The 27,424-nt window shown below is 34.6% G+C and overlaps 1 protein-coding gene across 3 annotated transcripts in view; it reads left to right on the forward strand.

The window, feature by feature from the left end:
* The window catches only part of zfpm2a (zinc finger protein, FOG family member 2a), a 197,431-nt gene that overhangs the window by 30,678 nt on the left and 139,329 nt on the right, over positions 1-27,424 (forward strand). For 2 of the 3 annotated variants that reach the window (XM_051132039.1, XM_051132040.1), the window contains exon 2: positions 23,947-24,105. The exons of the other annotated variant lie outside the window; for it this stretch is intronic. In XM_051132039.1, coding sequence (XP_050987996.1) covers positions 23,947-24,105 — 159 coding nt within the window. The remainder of the gene's footprint in view (positions 1-23,946; positions 24,106-27,424) is intronic. 3 annotated transcript variants of the gene reach the window in all.

Consider the following 27,424-nt stretch of genomic DNA (forward strand, 5'->3'; position numbering starts at 1 on the left):
CCTGCCTCAGAACTTTGCAAACAAGCTTTGCTTTCGTGCATTTATTTTAGTGTACTTTTCCTTTTGGTGCATGAATAAACACGAAATGCAAAACAGTCCAAGCGGCCTTTAGATGCAAAACTAAGCGTGTCATGTGTCACGCTAGCTGTGCGCTTTCCTCGCGTCGGATTCGCTTCGAAGCGACCGTGAATGTTGACTTTAAATGAAAATACATAACCTTTGCCAAGAAGCCAACTGGTTTTTTTTTTCGAACCGCACAAAAACCTGGATGGAGAGCGAGCCGATGAAAGCGTCAGGCGGTGGGCGGGTGAAAGCGCGGCCCCGCGCTCGCTTTAAAAGAAACTCCGGGCGGAGGTGAGGGGCGCGCTCTCTCTCTCTCTCTGCTCAGCTGTCTCTGGAAGACTGCTGCCAGGACATATCTTTTGTCTTCCATTATCTTTATTTTCTTATTATTTAAAATGGCCGGATTTTTCCCTCTCCTTTGCTCCAGCGGTCTTTTTTGATATCCATTTAGATTGGAGCTTCATTAAAAAAAGCTCAGACAATAGAGTGACTTCTAATTAAGAGCAGCAGCATCTGGCCTCTGGCACTGTATCCCAGTGTTCCATCTCTTTTGCTGGGGAGAATTCATTTGTTTCTTAATTAAGAAAAACACCAATAGCGTGAAAAATCTGCTTATGTTACCTGAATCCTAATTAGTTAAATAGTGAGTGGAAAAACACATTCCAGTAGCCCTAGAAATGAACTCGGCGCTGATAAAAATGAACTAGCCTCGCATAAATCGAAGCCGGATGGAAAGTGTGCCGTCATTACGGCTAAGACAATATGCAAACTATCTTCAAAGAAATCAAATTGCCGGAATGTTTTCATTTGCATGCATTAACCATTAACATAATGAGGGGAAGTGACACCGGACCCGGATCGCGCGTCTGCTCGGATTGATAACTCCTACGTCGGCAAATAGTCTTTTCCGCCGAGTGCGGGCAGGCGCGTGCAAACGAATCGAGCCGCGCTCCTCCGTCTCCGGGAGGAAAGCTAGGGTCTGCGGACATGCGGTCGCACTGAGCTCTTATCAATCCCGTGTCGGGCAGGCGGCCAAAGCTGGCGCTGTGTGCGCGCGCAAAACGCCGCCGTTTTCAAATCCAAACCCGTTTTTCCTGCTCGCTACATGCTATTGCGGGCGATCAGCCTCTCAGGTCAAATGATTCAATTAAGTGTCTGTTTATGGCTGATACCAAAGCTGGGTGTCGTCTTCACTTATCACCTTTTTTGCAGATCAGTGTTCTCCCAGAATGCCACAGGAGAGATTGCTGGGGCTGTAATTAAAATGGCACGGAGACAAATTTGACGTAGGGGCTAACAAGCGGGAGACGAATCTGACGCGGAGGGGGGGAAAAGGAAGGAGGAAGCTTTTAGAAATGCTCTTAGCCAATTAGGAAAAAGAGCAGGTTTGGAACCGTGAACCGCGGACCCGACAGGCTTATTGGCTCTTTGCGATGTCAACGTGCGATCGCGCCTTTAGTTGAAATAGTTTAATACCTATTAAAGAAGGTCGGAGACTTTTGATAACGCCTAACTGGGAGTCTCGCTTAATGGGCGGTTGATGTGTGTGGCCCCGTTCGGATGTGGCCGAGTCCCCTGCTGTGCCACATTTGATGCTCGATTGGCAGGAAACAGACGCACGTGTTCCCCGCGTCTCGTGGCAGCCGTACCTTTCGCCACGTGACTCCTTTCGGGAGCCTGAGAAAAGAATTCGAACGCACCAATAAGCGGCAGAAATGCGAGATGAAAAAGAGACAGAATAACAAGAAAGCTGTTACAAAAAGCGACTTTGGATTTCGGGGCCCCGAAGTCTTCCGCGGGCTTTTGACAATTTGCATTGTTATCGGCGATAAGGCTGATGTTTTTCCTCGCCTGTACATTTCGGTGTGAAATATTTCAAGTGTAAACCGAGCGAGCGTTCCCTTAATGAGCAGGGGATCCGGTCTCTTGCCGGGATGGAGTCTTAAGTAGCGGCTTGCTGCTTTGGATGTCTGATATCTGAATATTTAAAAGAGTTTCAAGCTCATCTGCAAATGTGATTTGCACATATCACACTTCTGCAGTCGTCAGGCTGCCACATCGGCGGGCTTCTGAGCAAAGACGAGAACACAGGGAGAGAGAGAGAGAGAGAGTCGAGGGGGAGATGTTGCACATATGGGTTGCTATTGATGTATTCCAGTCCTGACCTAATTTAACTCCCTGCCAGCGAGCTCATATGCATACTGTACATTTGCTAAATTAGAGAGTGCAAACCTCGCCTTTCTCCCGGAGACAGGTGTAAACAGCATTGTTGTCATAATGCGGCCGCAGTAAATATGATAATTGTGTCGCGATGCAACGGAGCACAAAATAATTTGGCCATCATTTTGATGCCCGGGGGCCCAGGGGATCGCCCTCCGGAAGGAAGACGGCCCATTGACATGCGGCACACGCGGCGATATAATTATGGCTGCCCATCTTTGTTCCTCGCTGGCGTCTTCGCACTGCACTAGTAATTTGCTTGTAATATGGAAGCATTTAGTAAAAAAGGAGGCTGTGATATTTAGGTTGGAGGATTCTCAGCGTGCCGGAGATTGACGGCATTATAACGCAATGGGTCTGTGTCACAAAGCTCAAAGCTGTTATATAAGAACACTGTCACATGCACATGTAGATTCTATCATCAGCAATAATCATTTTAAATAATAATTATTTATTAGTTACTTATAATAACAATAATAAGGTATCATTATTAAATAATAATAACAATAATAATTGTTGTTGTTAATTTTATTGAAAATGTTTAATCAATATTACATTGTCTTTGCATTTAATTTACATATTATCTAATAACGTTATATAGTCAGAAAAACTAAAATATATTTTTTTTTATTTGTATTGTAAAAAAAAGGAAATGTATTGTATTTTATAAAAAATATACATACTTATTATATACAACATACAACATACAACAACATCATCAGCAACAATAATAATAAGGTTAAGATATGTTATTATTATTATTATTACATTGCTAAAATATTAATCATAATTAAATTGTTGTTATTATTATTAATATTATTATATTATTATTATTATTGTTTTTATTGACTTATTTAATTGCATAATATGCACCATTTCTTTCATTAGATTCTATTTTATTATTCAATTAAATATCAAGAACACAATATAGTAACATTAATGTTTTAATAAAACAACAACAATAATAATAATGATAATAAAAATAATCATTAATTTTATTGTAAACATTTCAGTAATAATAAATTTGTTTTCATTTAATTTACATAATTATTTATAATTATTTAATAACATTATACAATTAAAAAACTAAAGTATATATTTTTATTTGTATATATATATATATATATATATATATATATATATATAATATAATATTATATTTGTAAAATGTACTTATTTTATACAACATTTTTAAAAACAACAATAATAATAATTATTATTATTATTAATTACTTAATTGCATAATATGCACTTTTCTTTCTATTAGTTTCTATTCTATTAGTAAATTAATTATGAAGAACACAATATAATAGTGTTAATATATGTTTTAATAAAACAACGACAATAATAATAACAAAAATAATACATTTTACTGTAAATATTTCAGTAACATTAGATTTGCTTTTATTTTACATAATTATTTAATAACATTATACAATTTTAAAAGCTAAAGTATATTTTTATTATTTGTATTATATTAGAAAATGTATATTTTTTAATAAAATTATATGTACTTATATACAGTATTATTACATAAAAATATTAATAATTATTATTATTATAATTAACTTTATTTTTTAACTGCATAATATACAGTTTTTTTTGTTAGTTTCTATTCTATTTGTTTCTATTATTAAATTAATTATGAAGTACATGTAATTAATAAAATGTTTTTAATAAACAACAACAACAACAACAATAATAATAATATATGCATAATTACTATATTCTATTAATATTATATGTTCTTCAAATTAGGTATAAAGAACAATAATAACATAATATTACTACAACGTTTTTAATATAAACTTTGTTGTTGCTGAAATAATAATTGTTATGCTTGTTCTGAAAAAACATTATTAATTAAACTATACAATACAATACAATACAATACAATACAATGCAATACCAAAATAAACAGAATAGAATAGAATAGAACAGAACAGAACAGAACAGAACAGAACAGAATAGAATAGAATAGAATAGAAAATGGAATATAGAGTAGATGTTGGAACAGTCTGGTGAAATGAGACTGTTTCTAATGTGCTGTAGTGAGACTGATATGTAAACATGGCTCATACAGTATGCATTGCTGCTAAGCTACACTAAGACTTTAACTGCAAACATTCATCAGGCACATCTTTTGCTGTCTTATGAATCTGTTGAGTAGGCTGCAGTACAGAGCTTCTGTTAGTGTGTGTGTGTGTGTGTGTGCCCTGTCAGGAAGGGTGTCTCTCATGAAGTCTTTTGACAGAGGTCTCTCTCCCAGCTTTAGTTAAAGGTCAATGCGCTGTCTTCTGTGTGTTACTGTGGGAGTGTCTCTTTCTCCCTCTGGAGGTGACGTCCCTCTCCCTTCACATTCGCTTCTGCTGCCAACTGTAACAAAGTGAATAATACACACAGAGACTGCGTGCAGTTCCTTGTGGGTTTGTAGTTTAAATAAGTAGGGTTCTGGACATGGAGGTTCGTATATGATCCGTTTCATCCAACAGTGTATTGAATTTTCCTCAAAATATAATTAGTACAGTAGCCTGAACATTAAGATTTAATCCGGTCTTGATTGTTCACTAAAGATTCTGAATATTGCACACTGACATATATATATAGTGTTTGTAATGTTTGTAGCAGATATATTTCTAGAGTATATATCAGAAAAAATCGTATTCTGCTGAGTCATTTAGAAGAGTGATGTAATTACTCACGGTTAAACAATGACTTCATTTTCTGTGGTTATTACACATCACACACATGTATGGCATTTATTGCACTATTGTGGAGCTTTTCGAAAACCTATGCTGCCTACATAGACATTTTAAGGCATTATACACAAAAGATGCACAAATAAATAAATATTATCTGTCTTGTTTTAGATATATCTCTTTAAAAATATCTAAATATTTTTTCTTGTTTATATTGTGCAGAAAGCAAGTAAATGTATCTTGATTTAATTAATTATTTTTTTTATTTTTTAGAGCCGCCTGTTTAGAGTGTTCTAAATCACTTACTTATGAGGTTCCATGACAATCATGATGCTACCTTAGAAGCCAGCAGCCTATTAGGCAGTAGACTAGGTTTTGAAACACATCCGATGCATTTCTAACTCTCTGATGACATTAAACGAGTAGCATTGTAATGCAGGAAGATGCGTCTCCCCGCGAGTCTCACCGTCAGGATCATTAGAAGTGACACTGGTGCTGCTCTATAAAGGCTGAGTGTAAATACCCTCTGGAGATGCTGTGGAGACAGTAGGTGAGGCCTCCAAGGGCCCCGGCTCTGCTGTTTGAGAAACATTAGGCTGTGACACTGCAGGAGCATCTCCAAGTGCTCTGATACATGATGAAATCAACATGAAACCTGAGACTTTGTCTTCGGCGAACAGCTCGCGTACTGTACGTAACCCATAGGAAACATCACAGATGAAATGACTTCACATAATATCACAGTTGTTTCTCATAGACAGCGATGAGATTAAATGGAGATGTTCCCAGGTTCTCAAGCCTTTCTCCTGAGAGGAAAAATCCCAGTAATCTCAAAAGCCTGAGCCTGTTTCAGAATAGTGTCTCCAACTGAACTCAGATTATCCAGGCTATACTATCTACACTTACTTTACACCTCTAGAAACCTTCTGTACATCAACAGCTGTCTCATTTGTGCCTATTTTTAATTTTCACTCATGTCACTCATCTTCCATTGGTTGGAAAAGAGATAGTCCTGCCCCCAAATCCACGCCATTGAACTGATTGGATCCTCAAACAAACAGAAATGTCTTGTTGAACACAAAAGAAGAATTTTTGAGTTCAAAGATGAGTAAATAATGACAGAATTTTTATTTTTGGGTGCAAAAAACAGAGCAGCCTAATTTATTGCTTAAAAAACTACCGCCTCTTTCTTGCTGGAGTGAAATTGGAATTGCAGGTATATCCATTTCAGAAGTTGTTTCTTGATGGAGAAACATTGTTAACATTGTTTTTTTTTTTTTCATTTTTGTCTCATTTGTGCCTATTTTTAATTTTCACTCATGTCACTCATCTTCCATTGGTTGGAAAAAAAGATAGTCCTGCCCCCAAATCCATGCCACTGAACTGACTGGATCCTCAAACAAACAGCAATTGTTTTGATCTATCGTTAATGGTATAGTTCTTGCAGAAATAATAAAAAAAAATGCCTTAATGTACTTCACTTGACTGTCTTTCTTTTGTTGAACACAAAAGAAGAAATTTTGAGGCCAAAGATGAGCAAATAATGACAGAATTTTTATTTTGGGGTGCAAAAAACAGAGCAGCCTAATTTATTGCTTAAAAAACTGCTGCCTCTCAGAAGTTGTTCCTTGATGGAGAAACATTGTTTTATCTCCAAGTTTTTAAGACTCAAATCACTTTCCTCTGAAATCATTTTATTTCAATGATATAAAATGTTCTTGATTTAAAACTAAAGAGAGCTCTAGAGCGTTCATCCTCATTTAGCTCAGAAGATGTCAGCTTCTGAATGGTGACAAAAATAATACACCTCTAAAAACTTGTTCATCAACAGCTGTCTCATTTGTGCCTGTTTTTTAATTTTCACTCATGTCACTCGTCTTCCATTGGTCGGAAAAAAAATAGTCCCGCCCCCAAATTCATGCCATTGAACTGATTGGATCCTCAAACAAACAGCAGTGTTTTAGTTTAGTCAACACAAATATCTAAGCTGTCACTTAGTACAACTTAAAATTTCAAGTTGACTAAACTTATTTGAGTTCACTAAACTTAAAACTTTAAGGCAGCCAGGTAACAAATTATTTTAAGTTGACTGAACAATTTTTTTTTTTTTTTAGTGTATCGTTAATGTGATAGATCTAGCAAAAAATAAAAATATATGCATTAAGGTACTTCAGTTGACTGTCTTTCTTCTGTTAAACACAAAAGAAGATATTTTGAGTCCTAAAAGTGAGTAAATGATGACAGAATGTTTATTTTTGGGTGACCTGTCCTTAAAGTCGCATAGCTGATGCTGAAAAATTCAGCTTCTTAAGAGAAACATGTGAGTCAAAGTTGATACTTTAATGAAAGTGCAACCTTTGGGCAATATAATTTCTTTCTAGGTTAGAAACAGAGCAGCCTAGATGAATTCACTGAGATGTTCCTCCAGTGTGTTATCATAGAAATAGAAAATGTATTTCACACTTGACCCACACGTTAAACAGTTAGACCATCAGTGCGATCAAATAATGATCCAGGAGGACTCCGCAGATATGGCCGCCCAATAGAGGCCACGTTCCCCAGCGCAGAGGCGTCTTCAGGAGGGAAAACGGGCCCTTCCGCCTCGGCTTCTGACGGAATTTTAATCTCCCTCCGTAAGCTTCACACGACCACATCAAGACTTAAGAGCCGGGGAGGAAAAAAAACCCGCCCTCTGTCTGTTTTAAAGGACAGCACTTTGAATGTCATTTGACAATTTCCTTTTAATTAGAACTAATTTACAGAAAGATGCCCACCAGCTAATCTTTACAGGATAATTAGCTTCTATTTTCTTTACTTTTAATTAAAAAGTGGAAAAGATTTAGCTGATCCATAAATAATTGTTCTTTTGAAATGTTCATCAGACTTCACACTTCTCTTTGGCATGAGTAATATTTAGATCTTATCGTGGATTCTGTCTCCTTAGAGTTAGAGCTGCGATTTTTTTTTTTTTTTTATTATTATTTTTATCTGGGGTATTAAGAAGTGGAACTATCAATAATAGAAATAGGAACCAGAGGCAAATTAGAATTGAATTAATGAGGAATTTATTGCTTAAAAAAAAACTGCCGCCTCTTTCTTGCTGGAGTGAAATTGGAATCGCGGGTATATCCGTTTCAGAAATTGTTCCTTGATGGAGAAACATTGTTTTATCTCCAAGTATTTAAGACTCCAATCACTTTCCTCTGAAAGCGCCTCATTTATTTCCTTGATATAAAATGGTCTTGATTTAAAACTAAAGCGCTGAGAGCTCTAGAGCGTTCGTCCTCATTTACCTCAGAAGACGTCAGCTTCTGGATGGTAACAAAAATAATGTCCTAACCAGGCACGACACAACTAATTTTTAGTCATTTCTCTTTTCACAATGAAAGAGAAAATACTGGACCTGACAGCCAGTCAGAATATATTTGTTGCTTACTTTTACAGTTATGTGTGGAGTGGGATTTTGAACCTCAAAAATCTGATTTCATATTCATATAGCAAAAAAGCGTTTGAATGATTTAGTATGCAGTATTTTAACGTAAGTCAACGTGAAATGTCAGTTACATCAAATGTATTTTCTTCATAATCTGGTACTGTATATAACCAAGTATATTCAGTAATGTGGTGTATTTTTAAGATGTTCATAAAAAAATGGGACAGGATTTGATTTTATCCATTAGAAATTGATTGGATCGTGAAAAAAATTGGTGTTACATACCAGGATTGAGCCCGTTGGTTGGAGGGGAAGGACTGAAAATTATTTCATATGTGAAGAAAGGTATTAGGTTTCAACTAAAGATTATAAAGACAAACATTTATTTTATTTAGAATATTGTTCACCAATAAATAAGACCAGGAATGTTCATATAGAAAGTAAAGCGTAGGAGTGTGCAATGTGATCTTGTATCACGATATCAGTAAAATCTTGTATCACGAAATGTGACCATGGACCACAAAACCAGTCATCAGGGTCAATTTTTTGAAACTGAGATTTATAAATCATATGAAAGCTGAAAAAATAAGCTTTCCATTGATGCATGCTTTGTTAAGATAGGACAATATTTGGTTGAGATTCAGCTACTTGAAAATATAGAATCTGAGGTTGCAAAAAAATCAAAACACTGAGAAATTCGTCTTTAAAGTTGTCCAAATGAAGTTCTTAGCAATGCATATTACTAATCAAAAATTAGGTTTTGATATATTTTCGATAGGAAATTTACAAAATATCTTCATGGAACATGATTTTTACTTACTATCCTAATGATTTTTGGTATAAAAGAAAAATCTATAATTTTGTCCCATACAGTGTATTTTTGGCTATTGATATACCCGTGCTACTTAAAGACTATTTTTGTGCTCCAGGGTTACATATGAGTAATTTTTATTTCTTTAAGTTATGTTTATGGGCTTTTTACACCTTTATTATGAGAGGACAGTCGAGAGCTGACAGGAAAGTACTGGTAGGAGAGAGGGGAACAGGATCGGTAAAGGACCTCAAGGCGGGATTCGAATTTGGGTTGCCGTGAGCGCAGTTATGCTACGCGTCAACTTCTTATTAAAGTTACAAAAGTAATTTAGTCAAGACCTTGAAAAAGTAATAGATTTACAATTCATTTTTATACTAAGTATAGTTCAAGTCTATTAACAATTACTGACATATTGTTCAAGACTTACTGTTATAAAAATTGTAGTTCAGCTTTATTTGGAGTGCTGCTTGTGGACAATGCACATTTCTTAAAATTAGGCCTAAAATATGTTTTAATGTCACTATTGATGGAGATTGCGTGATCTTTAAATAATATTGGTCTTGAAATGCGAAATAAAGTGTACCTAAAATCTACTTGCAATAGTTCCACTTTAGCACAATCAGATATATTTAAGTATATCTTTAGTTGGACTTCAGCACTACTTCTGCACAAGTTAAATGCATTAAGTACAAAATTAGCTGTTCCAATTTAGCAGACTTTAAATACCAATTTAGTATACCAAAAAGTACAATTGTAGGGCATTTTTAAGTAGGGCATAATATGTAAATGTATTTATAGTATACTTAGCATTAAATAAATGTATTTTAAATACATTTTAGTATATTTATTTTGCACTAGGGGAGCAGTGAGAGATTTTCTCTCTTTGTTGTTTGATTGACATGAATTCCAGACAGCAGGAATATTAGACTGCTGTCACTTTAAGAGCCGCCCAGATCCAACATACTGTTTCACATGTGTTTTCCTTCTCAGCTGTTTGCTTTCACTTAAATTATGTGTTTATCCAAAGACAGGCATTTTGTTGCATAAAGTGTGCGTATTTACCGTTCAAGGGAATGAAGTGGCAAAAATAACTCTCTGACAGCGCTCAGACAGTGTGTGCATATAACAAAATAAGTACTCTTTCACTGCTGATTGAATTTCAATGGCCTAAAATCAATTGTTTTAAACCACAATGCTTAAAAAAGTGTGCAAACGATACATTTTAATGACCAAAAAGCACAGCAAGGCCATGTGAGTCTGTAGAGACGATAGTCGAAATTCCTACCAGTTAAACATGTCTACTCCTTGTAAAACAGAAGCCCAAAAGTGTAATATTCGGTTCACCCTTATTTGTTGTGAGGCCAAAATGTGTAGCATGACCTCACCTCAGGCTCAGAAATCTAGTGTGGAAGGCCGTTCACTTGCAAATGTCTCTCTGTGGAGCTCAATGGAGTTGATGTGGAGCAATCGGAGAGAGCGTTTCTGAAAGACGGCCCAGTCCAAATTGGGACAGAGCACAGGAGCTAATGAGAACTCACACCTGAGCTTCAGAGAGCAGGGTCTCTGTGATTGGTGTTGAACATTTGGAGGACGACCCTCAGCCTTTAATAGGCGTGTGGCACTGCCAGTTGGGTGCAAAGAGAGAGAGAGGGAGAAAAGTAGAGGCTCTGAGATTCTGGCATCTGTTGAAGCCCATCAGCTCGCTCAGAAACGCCTCCAGCATTTTAATGGCCTTGTCAAATGCCAGTCCTGTTTTTATGCCACTCCAATTTCCAGTCTACTAGATGCTGAACACAGGATGTCTCACTTTCATATGCACACAATCCAGTAACTCCGCAAACTCAACAGCTCAGGGAGGCTTTGCTGTTTGTTAGCATGTACATGTGTGATTTTTCACAGTGATTACGAAACGCTCTGTTCTGATTTGATCTTTATGGACTTTAGCTGCTATAGTAATTGAATCTTTTAATCATGGATCTGTGAGTTTAAACACAGTAAACATGCAACCCAGAATACATGACCTAATTAAGATATAACCAGATGTTTTGCCCTCATTAACCATGGATGTATTCAGATGTTTAACTTTGAAAAATATTATATAGTGATTTTATGTATAAAAACACTGTAAAACTCACAGAAGAAGGTTCCCATGGGCATGTAGAAAAATTGGGATTTTCAGGCCTGGATTTTTTTTTAAATCTTATTAATTTCTATAATGTTTTTATAAATTATAAAATCCAAAAATTGATAAACATTCAGAAATTATATTATTTTTTTAATATATCAATATTATATATTCTATATACTACCAAAATAATTATTTTAAGCAGTTATTCTCAGAAATATTATCTTTCTGAGTGCAATTTCCATTTTAAAAAATTGATGGAAATTCAGTGATCAAAAGCTTCTTTAAATTTAATTGTAATTATAGATATTATAAATATTATAAAGTGATTTTATGTGTAAAAATACTGTAAAACTCACAGAAGAAGGTTCCCATGGTTCCCATTATGTGTTCTATATGCTATCAAAATAATTATTGTAAGTAGTTATTCTCAGAAATATTATCTTTCTGAGTGCAATTTACACTAAAAAAAAAAAAAACAAATAATCTGTGTAATTTTGAGCAATTGTAAAATTGATGGCAATTCAGTGATCAAAAGCTTCTCTAATTTTAATTTTAATTATAGATTAACCCTGAAAAATATTAGATTTTTAAAATCATATTATTTTTAAAATGTTTTTATAAATTGTAAAATCCAAAAATTGCTACACGTTTTTTTAATATATCAATATTATATATTCCATATATTATCAAATGAATTACTCTAAGCAGTTATTCTCAGAAATATTATCTTTCTGAGTGCAATTTCCATTTAAAAAAATAATGGAAATTCAGTGATCAAAAGCTTCTTTAAATTTAATTTTAAGTATAGATTAACCCAGAAAAATATTATGTAGTGATTTTATGTGTAAAAATACTGTAAAACTCACAGAAGAAGGTTCCCATGGTTCCCATTATATTTTCTATATGCTATCAAAATAATTATTGTAAGTAGTTATTCTCAGAAATATTATCTTTCTGAGTGCAATTTCCACAAAAAAAAAAAAAAATCTGTGTAATTTTGAGCAATTGTAAAATTGATGGAAATTCAGTGATCAGATGCTTGAAGTAGGGATGGCGAAAACTAAAAAATTTCTTGACCGACCACCGAGCCTCATTAGCCGGTTGAAACCGGTTAACCGATTAGTTTAAAATATGGTACGCTATTTGAAATAACAGCCATTTCGAGCCGCGCCTGCAATTTCGCAACTCTGTCGCATCTCTCTGCCGCTCTGCCTCCCGCACACACACACACACACTGCCACTCACGTCACTTTTTTAAAATCCCCTACAGCGCGAAACATGAGTCCCGCAAACGCGGCGCCGAAGAGCTTGTTGTATGTAATCGTAGGACAAATGGCTCCTTAGTTTCAAATGGTTTGGGTACAAGGTGATCGCTTTGAAAATAAAGGCGTTTGTCTAGGTTAGAAGCTCATTTGAAACATTGCCACGGCTCATTTAAGAAAATGACAGCTCCGAAGAGACGCCGCTCTAACCTCGAGTGTTTTAGCCTGTTGCCTTTACTTTTCGCAAACCTTGTGAGCGCGCGAACCCAAACGCTGTGACCTCGCGCCAAATGTTTTTATTGGTTTATTAAGTACAAACAGGCGAGTTATGAAAAATTTAGTGTGAGGGATAATTTGTTCACTTAACACAAAAAGATGAGGAATGAGATGGCTAACTGTAGTAGCGTATAGTCCACTGTCTATAATAGCCTAATTTAGATATCACTTTTTTTTTTAACCGACTACCGACAACTTTGACCGGTTAAGGTTGATACGGTCAACCACCGGTCAAACGGTCATCGGTTAACATCCCTAGCTTGAAGTTTAATTTTAATTATAGATTAACCCAGAAAAATATTATATAGTGATTTTATGTATAAATTGCATGTAAATTCAGAAAAATTGGGATTTTCAGGTCTAGATTTTTTAAATCTTATTAATTTCTATAATGTTTTTATAAATTATAAAATCCAAAAAACTGATAAACATTCAGAAAATTAAACATTATAATATAGATTTCATTCCAGTATCAAATTTGTCTCATATCTTTTCCTTACATTTTTTGAAGAGATATAAAAATAGACAACATTTGAGTATAGAGCAATAAAAATAATGTCCATAGCACAATACACAAATTTTGGTCTTGGAATAATTTGATGAGAAATTATTTAAGTCCATTTTGGGATCACTGTGGTATCTTGATAAATCTGAACACAGTTTGAAACATTGTTGAGATCTCTTTTCTAACTCTAAAGATGTCTGATCAATTTTTCTAAAGAGGACTATCAAAAAAAAGAAAGTCTTCATTTGGTGTACATTTGTTCTCAATTTAATCTCATTGATGTCTTTCTGTGGTTTTATTATATGTTCTACCAGCTGGTTTTCAGTAGTTCAATAAAAATATGACGTAAAACTTGCATATGTATCTAATGGAGGTTAACCGAACGATTTAGCAGCTTCAGAAGTGTTCCACTGAGATGTGTGTGTGTGTGTGTGTGCATGTACTTTCGAACCAGAATGTCCCATCACCGCACCAGAATCTGTCTTTGGCCCACAAAAGGCAGGTTTCCGTCCAAGTCTGGCAGGGTTTGGGCCAGTCTGGACGTCCCTATAGGCCTTTACGCGGCATTATGTATTCGTGTTGGGTCTCAGGTGCTCGCTGTGTGTTTTATCCTCGGGCCAAGCTCGGTCCCGTTTTCAATGGCGCAGCCAGATGAAAAAACGGCTGCTGTAGGTGCGAGCAGAATGATTTCCACGCTTGTAGAGATCTGCTGCTTTGTTCTATGCGATTCAATTACCTCTACCCTAATTAGGAGCCATAGAGAAGACCCAGACTGTGATGGGACTCCACACTGTGGCTCCCGCTGATAAAATGTGCTATCACCATCAGAGGCCCCAGACGAGCCCCGGCCCGCCTCCAAACGCGCGCACACGGCCCCACTGCCCGGCCAATCCCCAACACCAACCCGTTTGTTTTGAAGTTTAGAATTCAATTTCGAAATAATTTCATTTTTCTGCTCTTAATGTTAGGGCTCGTCAGGGTTAGCCAGAGTTTAGATTTGAAGTGCGGTGACACATTATGAATGATCAATTTAGCAATGACTGTTTGATTCTTGGCTTCCCTCGTGCATATTTCCAGCACGCGTCTTGTTTGGAGACAGCGAGTAGACGTATCTTCGCATCTCTGGGCTGATGTTTATCTCGCAGAGGTCGCTGGGTGAACAGAGGATCGTGTGAATGTGAGGTAGCGCTGTGCTCTATTGCACTGCTGCAGCTGGAGTTGTGGAGTTTTATTATGACATCTTCAAGCAGGGATTCCCAAACTTTTTTTGTCAGCCGAATGCCTTAGATCTAAAATATTTACTTGAAGTACCCCTAAGATTTTAAGTTAACCCATATGTGACCAGTCGTAAGTAGCACAGGTATATTTGTAGTAATAGCCAACAATATATTGTATGGGTCAAAATTATCAATTTTTCTTTTATGCCAAAAATCCTTAGGATTTTAAGTAAGGATCACGTTCCATGAAAGTATTTTGTAAATCTCCTACCGTAAATATATCAAAACTTAATTTTTGATTAGTAATATACATTGCTAAGAACTTAATTTGAACAACTTTAAAGGCGATTTTCTCAATATATTTATTTATTTATTTATTTTTTTGCACCCTCAAATTCCAGATTTTTTAAAATAGTTGTATCCCGGCCAAATATTGTCCTATCCCAACAAACCATACATCAATAGTGAGCTTATTTATTCAGCTTTCAGATAAAATTTTCTTCAATTCTTAAACATTCCTAAAAACACAATGTATTCTCTAATCTATCCCTTCTGTTATTGAGTTTTGTAGTTTATATTATTTTAGTAAGTAAAAGGCTTCTTAATATAATTTTAAAATGTCCACCTTTAGGTTGTGGTACATGTCTTTTTTTAAATATCCACAGATTTTTATGAAGTAAATGTAAGATTAACTTTTATATTATAAGTAATATTTCAAGATTAACACTTACAGAACTGAAGAAACTTAAGTGTATCCATACTTCATTTAAAAATAAAAATGACATCAGATGATATCAGGCTTTTGAGATTTTAGTTTGAGATATTTATTTTTCCTCCTTAAGTATGAGCTCCATATTCTCCTATAAAGCCTGATGAATAAATAAATAAATAAATAAATAAATAAATAGGTTAAAGATTCAAAATACTTTATCAACATATTTCCATGTTCATGGTTCTCTGATATCAGTTGATGGTTAAATGAAATGCAGTACAGGTAAACACATAAATCTTTTTATTTATAGAAAAAGAATAGAATGAAATTTATACATAAAATTGTTATGATTTATTTAATTATTAGCTTTTTGTCAACTCACAAACCTTTTGCAGTTCCCTCACAAACCCTAGTTTGGGAAACCCTGTCTTAGATATCTTAGAGACCCAAAAATTTTAATTCTGTCAATTGTATTTCTTTTGTAGAACTCAAAAGCAGATGTTTAGCAGAATGTTCAAGCAGCTCTTTTTCATACAGTGAAAGTGAATGGTGAGCATGGCTTACAAGCTTAAATAAAGGGCAAAACACTTTAAAAAGGCCCATAAAAGTACACTCTAAAAATGCTGGGTTAAAAACAACCCAACTTGGGTTATTTGGCAACCCAGCACTGGGTAACTATTGGGCACAACACATGCTGGTTTATTTTGACCGCTGGTTGGGTTACAGGTAAATGTTTTTACCAAACATGCTGGGCTATTTTATTTAAGTCAACTATTGTTTAAAAATGATTATATTGCTGGCTTAAAATGGACTGGAATGTAATAAAACCACACACAGAATTACTAGAGGCAACAGCAATAATCAAAAGATGAACATTTATTATTAAGCAAGAACACATGGACAAAATACAAGACAAATTGAATTTATTTGGGTGAATACAGCATAGTTACAACACTACATACATTTAAACTTGTTTAACAAGCATTTTAGACATTAAAAAATGTAACATTTGAAAGTAGCATTTTAATTTGAGTGTATTCAACCGTTCTCTGTAATCGCTTTTTACTAATTCTCATGCCGGTGTGTCAATGAAATCTGAGCTGGGTTACAGAAGGGCTGCTGTTTGCCGGGGGAAGTACAAACTTCAGAACGTGGTCTCATTGAAAGTCGCTCACTTGTAGCTGAAAGATGCCGTGACTGACTCTAAAACCTGACCATAAATGAACAGTATTGAAATTAGAGAACATATTTTAACATCAAATTTGATTAAACTCATAAGTATAACAAATAAAATCCATTTGTTTTATGCAAGCCAAAAGGTGTTTCCATCATGCAAAATGATCGCTGCTGACGCAGCTGACTGACATCTTGTCCTTATGTTGCGTTGCATAAAATAATATCATTTACAGCACATTAAAGACTTTATAAATTAAATAAAATGTATACAAACCATTATTTCGCTGAAGAAGTGCACCAAATTGGCAGCGCTGAGAATCGCTCTCTCCTAGAGGACTCAAAAAGCCCACACTCTGTAACTCAGCAGCTGGGTTGTTTCGTCAGAGACAGGCTTCTGAACCCAGGATTTGGGTTAAAAAAAAAAAAAACCCAGCACCTAGGTAAAAATGTTAAAAACAACCCAATAAAATGACCCAACAGGCTGAACCCAGCATTTGGGTTAAAAAAACCCCCCAGCATTTTTTAGAGTACATTCCATATGACTTTAAGCAAAATATTTCAAGTGATGAGATCAGGATGAATAAATGATGACAGAATTTTCATGTTTAGGCTTGCTATGCCTTGCAACATCCGCTGAACATGCTGCATTTGTAAACAGTAATTTTTCAACTGTTTTGCGTATGCAGTAAATTAAATTCACTGCAGTATTTAGCTGTTATGCATGTGTCCAATAGTTCTGTCAACATATGACTGACACATAGACAAATTTCTGTTAGCTTAACAACATGGATCAATTTTCCACTGCTAGCTGAAAGCTGCAGTTCGTCAATAGACCATCAAAAAGCATTTTGTGTAAAATGGATCACAAAGCCTGCGGTTTTCACATGACTTTCATTTTCTCCAATTCTCCATCTAACGAGAGTGTCTCTATCTCATAATATATCTCGTCTCATTGATTTTCTCTCTGGGGTTCAAGCGATTCTCTGATGGTGTCAGAGGGCGGCGTCCGGCGCATTTTCCCCCTCCGAGCATCTGCAAACCGCAGCCAGCGTTCAGCCGTCAGGAGATTGATTGTGACAGACTTTTAAACAGTACACAACTAAATATAGCGGGCTACAGCACTATCAGAAAATGAGCTAGGAGTGCGGGCCTAGTCGTTTAGAAAGTCATTATTCTTATCGTTTGCTGTCTCTGAAATTATTTCAGGTCTCTTCATGCAATGAATGCAGTATAATAAGCCAAACATGTGCAAAGGGCTTGAACTTTGGTAATCGAAGCAGGTCGGTGAAGTAGCCTTTTAAAACATGACTTCGATGCAAGGATCCAATGGATTTGAAGCACACGTTCGGACTGTTGTGACACATTTCTTGAATCTGTTAAATGTCTTTTGTGGGAATATGGTCATCATTCAGTATCCTGGTAATGTCTTCTGATTTAACAACAACAAAAAAAAAAAAAAGTTTTACAGAGCTGTTTCTTGTTGAATGACCCTTAAACATGAGTTGTACTGATGTATCCTAATGTAATCGGGTTTATTCAGACAAATTAAATCATGTTTTTTGTGATGAAGCCAGGACAGATATTACCTCAAGGTTTGGATCAATACCAATATTTTGGGTTTGATACGATTCCAGTCTCTTATACCTAATAATATTAAATTGATATGTTAGTATTTTAATTTAATGTCACTCATTAGTGATGAATCATAATTTTTATCTCGTTAATGCATTAAAAAAACACAGTGTGTAAGTCAATGTCTGGCAATTAGTTTCAATGACAAATGTAGCAAAATGGAGCTGCAAAAAAAAATCATTTTTGTTAAGTTTTAATTGTAATTAAATTGCTAGAGAATGCAAATAACTTCATTTTTGCCAAATATTCCATATGAATTTGATTAATAAACAAATACTGTTATAATGTGAAGTTAGTACTAAACTAAAAAAAAAAAATACTTTTATTATTAAATTAAATTGCTTAAAAGTGACAGTAAAGACATGTATAATGTTACAAAAGATTTCTATTTCAAATAAATGCTGTTCTTCTGAATTTTCTGTTTTTCTGTGTATTACAGTTTCCAAAAAAATATGAAGCATCACAGCTGTTTTCCACATCTGTTATAATTTTAAAACATTATTCTGCAAATCAGCATATTAGAATGATTTCTGAAGGATAATGTGACACTAAAAACTAAAAAAAACATTTCAATGACAAATTTAGCAAAATGTTTAACTGCAAAAAAATAATAATAATTTCATATTTTTTGAGCTCTAATTGTAATTAAATTGCTCCATGCAAAGAATGCAAGGAAATGTATTTTTGTTAAATATTCCATTCCATAACCAAATACCGTTATAATGTGACGTTGGTTAATTTAGTTTTTACTAAATAAAAAAAATAATAGTACTTTTTTATTCAGCAAGGATGCATTAAATTGCTTAAAAGTGACAGTAAAGACATGCATAATGTTACAAAAGTTTTCAATTTCAAATAAATGCTGTTCATTTGAACTTTCTGTTCATCAAAGAAAAAAATGTATTACAGTTTCCACAAAAATATGAAGCATCACAGCTGTTTTCCACATCTATTATAATAAAAAAAACAACAAATCAGCATATTGGAATGATTTCTGAAGGAAAATGTGACACTAAAATCTGACAAATGTAGCAAAATGTATAGCTGCAAAAAAACTAATAATAATAATAATAATAATTTCATATTTGTTGAGCTTTAATTGTAATTAAATTTCTGCATACAAAGAATGCAAATAACTTTATTTTTTGTTAAGTATTCCATATGAATTTGATTTAAACCCAAATACTGTTATAATGTGACGTTAGTTAATACTAAACTGAAATAAAAAAAATAATACTTTTATTCAGCAAGGATGCATTAAATTGCTTAAAAGTTACAGTAAAACATGTATAATGTTACAAAAGATTTCTATTTCAAATAAATACTGTTCTTTTGAATTTTCTGTTTAGAAAAGAGAAACATGTATTGCAGTTTCCACAAAAACATCATAGCTGTTTTCAGCATCTATAATAATAAAAAATAAAAAATAAAAATCAAATAAATGCAGCCCTGGAGAACATAAGAGACTTCTTTCAAAAGACATGAGAGATCTTAGAGACCCAAAAATTAAAATTATGTCAAATTTGTATTTCTTCTGTAGAACTCAAAAACAGATGTTTAGCAGAATGTTCAAGCAGCTTTTTTTTCATACAGTACAAGTGAATGGTGATTGTGGCTTACTAGCTTAATAAAAGACAAAAACTTAAAAAAATGACCATAAAAGTAGTCCATATTAGAATGATTTCTGAAGGATAATGTGACACCAAAAACTGACCATCCCCATACTTTTGAACATCATCTTTTTTTTGTATTTCTAGAGTATTTTAAAGGCATTTAAATCTGTGGGTGATGGTTTCCAGGGCACTTTCCCCTCAGCGTTTGTTTGAATAGTATTGTCAGAAACTCTTCTCCCAGTCGCCCCTCAGCCTCTCAGAGAGAAGTGTCTGGCCTCAGCGGTTTAGAGCGGCTCATATCTCTCTGCCCATCTGCTTTTAGCATATTGAGATATATTGAGAGAACGCGAGGCGCCGATTCCCTCCGTGAGCCGGTGAAAGGCCCGAGCGCGATTAGATCATAAAACTGTAGCCTAATTTAAACGCCGGCTCTCCAGCACTTCACACCGTGTCTATTAGAGATCTGTGCGCTAATTCTTTTCATGTAGCATGAGTCCTGCAGATGTAGCGCACTATAAAGGAGTCATTTAGCAGTGTTAATGAACAGAGACGGCCGTTTGGGAAGATCAGGCAGTGCTCAATGCTGCTCTGTGCAGGAAGAAAGGGCTCTTCACGGAATTTATTGCTTTATTAAAGTGAGCGCCTCGACTGTTACAAACGAACAAAATGACACGTTAAGTGCTGTACTTAGGATGTCAACTTCCCTAACTTAAGAATTGATGGGAATTTTGACGTGCAAAAGGTCAGTTGTGCTTATTATGATGGATTGATGTAGAAACTGAAAGTCAGTAAGGTACATTTTTTACATTTCCTGATTTTTTTGTTTTGTTTTGTTTTTTTTGGCATTTTGAATAGATGTTCTGAGAGGTTGTTAGTATGTTAGTATGGTATTATTATAATGTATTTAAAAAAAATCTCTAACCATAAGTATAATATAATGCTGAGAAATACACAATACACTACCATTTTTATTATGCATTTATTTGGCAAAAAAAAAAAAAAAAAAAAAAAAAAAATATATATATATATATATATATATATATATATATATATTAATTTATGCGACTGCTGACATTTTTTTTTTCACAATTCTTTGAATAGAAGGTTCAAAAGGTTTGAATTTAAATCTCTTCCAACAATAAATATTGTTGGAACCAATATTAATTTCTATCTTAATTTCTACTTACTGACCCCAAACTTTTGAAAGGAAGTGTATACAACAAAGTATTGGTGCTAAATGCACTGAATATTAAATAATTTTTTTTTATTATTTGCAGAGAAATTCTTTTCAAATGTGGTCTAAGCTTCTTCTCTTTTTTTTTCTCCCTACACATTTTTAGGTGGAAGCAATTCCACCAATGCCCTTGATTGTAGCAAAATCATAATATGCAAATACCCCCACCAAAAAAAAATGTACAGCTACAAGCTAAAGTCAAGAAATCATTTAGATTTAAAGAAATAACATTGCACAGAGCAGAGAAAAAAATTAATCATTCGAAAAAATGTCTCCTTTAAGATTGCACCGGTGTATTACCTGGAGGCATGAAATGTAAATGGAAAATCAACATTGTATCCTGTGATAAGGCGGACAAATTAATAAAGGCATTTTCTGTCCTCCGCTCCTGCTGACGACGGTGTTAAAAGTCAGTAGGTCGTGCGAGAGGAACCTTTCTGACATCGGCTCAGGTTTGACATCGGCTGAGAAGCGGCAGCGCTCCACACGTGCAGCAGCGGTCATGAGGATACTCAGTCAAGTGGGCCACAGGAAACACTTTCCTGAGGAGAGATTATGCTATGAATACTAGTGTACAGCATACTGTGCAGAATATACTGTATGATGCCTACTATTTCACAAAAATATTATAGGAAACAGTAGTGCTGGGTAAAAAAAATATTGATTTCTCGATTTTAATCGATTCTCATTTTTTACGAAATGATGTTGATTCTTAAATCCCAAGGATCGATTCGTCTAATGAATAAAAAAGTCTAGCACGCATTCCATCCAATAAATCACAGTAAGCTTTAAGATTTGTGACTTTTGATGTAAAAAAAAAACTCAGATTGCAAATTCTTACCATTTTATTACAGTGTTCAAACAATAAATGCCGTTTTGGCGCACGAGAACAATAACAGCTTGTAAACAATGTTACGTAAAGTCATGTTTAACTCAGAGAAAAACATATTCGGTGACCATAAACTCATTAGTCAGCTAGAAAAATGAATTCTAGAGAGGAGCATTTTGTTAAATATATGCACAATATAACAAAAAATTATTATTTTTTTACTGTTCTTCAGAGTTTAATTTATGTTTGAATAAATCCGTCAAGTTTTTATGACTTTTATGAGTTGTTTGTAATTTAAAAAATGAATTGGAGTAAAATATAATTTTCCAGTTGTAATTTTATTATTATAAAAAACTTAATTGAGTGTAATTTAAGTGTTTGTATATAAATCAGTTCATTTTAACTTTCAGTATTATAGTAATGTAGTACCAACTGACTCTCATGTATATTTTGCAGCATTAGTCATTACACTTAAATCAATCGTGATATGGACTAGTATCCATAAATATTAAGAAAAAAGACTTACATTTACGATTTGAATATAAATACTTCATGTTCTGCGTGTCTCAGTGTGTGTGGATGGCACAAACACATGGTTTACTACACACAGACTAAAGTGCTTGTGATTTTTTTTGTTTTTTTTTTAATTTCTTTTGAGAGAAACTATCATCATATCATATACACACAGAAATGTAAAAGGTATTCACGGTAACCCATCAAAATAAAAGTTCAGTTTAACTTAAAGACACATACTACTATTGTTTAGTAGAATTTACGTAATACTACTGCTACTACTATTATTACTAAAATTGTTAAAACTTTATTTTAATAAGGAATAATCACACATTTCTTTCAAGTTTTAATTTTAATAGTAACTTTGTTTGCCAAAGACGTTTGTTTAATTTTCATTTGAATAAAATATGAATTAAATTAATATGTTATGTCTTCATTTGATAACCAGAAAAATTTAAATATTGTAAAAATAAACTTTAATAAAAGTTGTTTTATAATAATAATTAGACATGCTTAAAAAGAATTTGGTAAAACAGAAGGTCAGGAAAAAATGTAACATTTCATAGGGCCCAAAAAAAGTACATTTTTGTTAAACTTTTATTAAATTGATGTTAAATTGTATATTGCTTGTATATTGTATATATATCGTTTTATAACTTTAATTAAGACTTTCATTTTGATTAATAAAATGCAATTTAACTATTTAAATTGAGTTAAAAAAAATTTAAATGCAAAAAACAGAAACAGAAAAATTAAAACGGAAAAAAATAAAATGGATTTCATAGGGCCCTATGTACCTGATATATATCCAGCTTATTAACTTACTTAACTTTATTGTTAAGTAAGTAAGTATCCAAAAATAATCAGTATTAAATTGGAAATCGATTTAAATCGAATCTAATCAAGGTGAAAGTTTGTAAGTCAGAATCAAATCATGAAATTTGTGTCAAAATCCAGCCCTAGGAAACAGTATTCAGTATGCAGGAATCTACATTGTTGCATGTGTAATTTAGGGAATGCCAGACAGTTGTCATGTAGTATATAATTATGGTTATTTTGCATTTCATTATAAGTTTGATGGAAAGTATTTTGGTGGTCTGATCAAATAATTAGTCCATTAAAATACAGTATTGCTTTCAGTTCTGGAAATAGCAGGTGAAGTTGAGTGTATTGAATTGTGGAATACAGTATGCAAGTGTAAAATTAAGCGTGGTAGTATTTCATTTTGAGCATAGGCAGTGTTTGATGTAAAAATATTTGTGCAAATGCAGTTTTATATAGTGACATTCAATGGCTTTGTTTCAAAACCTAGTAAGCTGCCTTTTTAGTAAGAATCCAAACCAAAGTAGAACCTCAAAAAGTGAATTGGATTTGTACTATGTGTGTCAAAGGAATATTGCTTCCAATAGAAATAACACAGGAGACTTGACTCACAGTTGATTTCAGTAGAGTCTGAAGATGCAGACACAATTTTGCTAGTAAATTTCTTAAAGCCATTTTTTACAGTGTATCTAAGAAGGTAGCATCATTTTGGAGTTTCTTTCACATGTTTCTGACACATGTGTTTACAAGTGTTCCTGCTTTGGCAAGCTACTTGATTGTGATATGTTCTGTGTGTAGGTCCACTAGATGGAGGTCTGGAGGAGGAAGAGGAGGAGTGCATATCAGACGCAAATGAACTCTCTGCTAAAGAGGAGTTTTCAGTAGAGGAAAACTTTCCTGCTGACTTTGAGCCAGACAACCTCACCTGTGAGGACATGGAATACTTCTGCGGCAAAGGTCAGATATTCCTGAGGCTTCTACTTCTACCATATATAGCACGACCTCTCATGGGGAAGATCTATAAACTGAGCAAGTATTTAGATAGTCATCACAGGGCATATCCTAGTGAATCGCATTGTGGCGTAACGTTCGAAGAAATTCAGTTTTGCTAATTGATTCCCAGCTGAAGTCTGACTCTGAGGCATCTCTGATCACCGGTTTGATGGTTTGATGGTAGTTTTAAACCAAAGCTTGAACACACACCGTTTTGGCCGTGCTCGTAGAGGCGTGGGAAAATCTCCAGCAACCTCTGCGTCCAGGTTTGGATAGGCTCGCTTTGATATCCGATTCTCACTATGTACCTGAAAACAGGAGTTTGATCTAGGAAATGGCAACCAGTGTGCTGGCTAACCTTTAGGCATATTCCAGCCAGGATTTACCATGGGGAGCGAAACATACTTGAGCTTTTATCACTTAAAAGCATAGTTCACCCAAAAATAAACATTCTGTCATTGTTTACTCACATTTATGTGGTTCCAAACCTGTAATCTACAGGATTAGTTCACTTCCAGAATGACAATTTTCAATGTTCATGTCTTTCTTCAGTCAAAAAGAAATTAAGGTTTTTGAGGAAAACATTTCAGGATTTTTTTTTTCCATGTAGTGGACTTCAATGGTGTCTAATGGGTTAAAGGAGAAGTCCACTTCCAAAACAAAGATTCACATATAATGTACTCACCCCCTTGTCATCCAAGATTTTCATGTCTTTCTTCAGTCGTAAAGAAAAGGAAAAAATGAGGAAAACATTTCTGCATTTTTGCCCATATAATGGACTGATATGGTCCCCTGATTTTGAACTTCCAAAATGCAGTTTAAATGCGGCCTTTCTCTCCCTGAATTCTGTGTATTCTGGCTCAAGACAGTTAGGGTATGTCGAAAAACTCCAATTGTATTTTCTCCCTCAACTTCAAAAATCATTTCAAAATCATCCTACATCGCTGCAGAAGTACCGACCCAGTCTTTGCAATGTGAACATGCAAAGAAGAACAAACACCCTTAACAAAAAGGGTAAAACAGCGATACAGGACGATTTCGAAGTTGAGAGAGAACATGAAATGGGAGTTTTTCGACATACCCTAAGTGTCACGAATCGGAGCAAAAACAGTCCAAGCAGAGTAAGACAAGACTAGCGTTTGGCATTAAAAAGTATATAAATTGTATTCTTTTTATTATAATAACCAATTGTTACGCTACATAAGACCCTTCTTTCTCAGCTGGGATCATTTACAACCACATTTGGGATCGTTTGAAGCCGCATTTAAACTGCATTTTGGAAATTCAAAATCAGGGCACCATACAAGTCCATTATATGAAGAAAAATGCTGAAATGTTTTCCTCAAAAAATATAATTTCTTTACAACTAAAGAAAGAAAGACATGACCATCTTGGATGACAAGGGGGGAGTAAATCTCGTGTTCGAATCTCGACTCAAGGACCTTTCCTGATCCTGATAATTTTCTAAAATAAAATTACATTTATATACATTTTAACCACAAATGCTCATCTTGCACTAGGGCTAGGCGATAAATCAATAACGATAATTATCGCGCAATATAAATTTCCTCGATAAACGATAAGAGTTTGATAAATGTTCGATAATGTTTATGTGGCAAAGGCGAAACAAAAGAGCGCTAGTCAAAGCGCGCCACTTTGACTGTTTATCCGCTCGGATCAGAGTTGAAACGGCGGCACAAACTTATTAAAACTGATGCATTCACTCGCTGAGGAGTCTCGGTCACTAAACAGTGCCCGTGTGAAGTGCTTGCATGTAGTGAAGAACATTATTAAATGTACTGAAGGAGAAAAAATGAAATATAATTACAGTATTGTGATTAAGCTATAGCTTTTATGCATTTATACTAAATGTGTTTTTTTTTTTTTTTTTTTCCCAAGTTTCTCCTCTAACTTCAAAATCATCCCAACATCATTGTTTTGCCTTTTTTCTGTAAAGGGCATTTGACTTTCTTTGCATGTTTGCTTTGTAAACACTGGGTCAATGTGTAATCAATGTAATCAACATCACACTTGTGTGATTACGATTTGCGTGAAGTCGAGCTAGTGCAAGATGAGCATTTGTGGTTAAAAAGTATATAAATGTACATATTTTTTTTTTAGAAAATGACTGATCGTTTCACTAGATAAGGTGCTTATTCCTTGGCTAGGATCATGTAGAGCCCTTTGAAACTGCTTTGAAAATGTAATTTGCACCTTCAACCTATTGGCCACCATTGAAGTCCACTATATGGAGAAAATCCTGGAATGTTTTCCTCAAAAACCTTAATTTCTTTTCGATTGAAGATAGAAAGACATGAACATCTTGGATGACATAGGGGTGAGTAAATAAAGTGTTGGCATGTTGATAGATAGTTAGCATTCGGTTTAATAGCACATGCATTTGTTAAGCATGTGTGTTGGTTAAGTATTTGCATCTGCGTTTGCCAGGTGTTTTCAGTCATGCCAGTTCAGACAGTTTTTTTTGTGATCTTTCTATTCCTTTTATGTATTGGTCACACCTGACTAATTTGCAGTGTGCTTTAGTTCAAAGTTAGGAGGCCGTCTGGACCCCCAGCACACATGCAATCTCATCCACCCTTCAAGAGAGCCTTCTCAGGGCTCCCAATTCTTCCTTCCCTGTTCACTGAGAGGAATCTGACTGAGTTTGTGCTTTGAATGCCCCTCCGCCTCAAACAGAAATGTTTTTAAATTACGTTTCTTTTAAAAGCCACGTTGCCCAGAGGGATTTCATACAAGGTTTGTCTTTGAGGAGCAGAATCTTTTTATGTCTTGCACAAGGTGGGCTCCGTTTTAATGGTTTTCCTTTTGTTCTATCCGTAAAGGTGTAACAGGCATGACATGCGTGAACCTTAGAACTAATAGCAGTTTGGCAATATTTTGTTTCGGGGTCAAATGAAAATCTTCCTATGTGCTTTTGTTTCCCGCTGCTTCATTGAATGTGCTTGGAGAAGGCCTGCTGATGAATACAGTTTTACTTTGTTTTGTTTGTGGAGCTTTAATTCAGATTCTCAAGCGATAAAATACAGTATTGACATGCTAAATTCAATTACTATTGCTAAAAGATCCCAAGGTCGTTGCTTCTATTTAGAAATTAATTACGAAAAATGTAAAGATGCCCTGTATAGTAGATGTCTATATAAATGTGACGTTTTCATTAACTGACATGAAAGAGCTGCTTTGGTGAATCTAAAGATTCAATATAAGTATTCAAATAAGCCGATAAATTACAAAATTAATTTGTAGGTTTTGACAGAGGTTGCAC

Source organism: Labeo rohita, chromosome 16 (genome assembly GCF_022985175.1).
Source record: "Labeo rohita strain BAU-BD-2019 chromosome 16, IGBB_LRoh.1.0, whole genome shotgun sequence".
Classification (NCBI taxonomy): domain Eukaryota; kingdom Metazoa; phylum Chordata; class Actinopteri; order Cypriniformes; family Cyprinidae; genus Labeo; species Labeo rohita.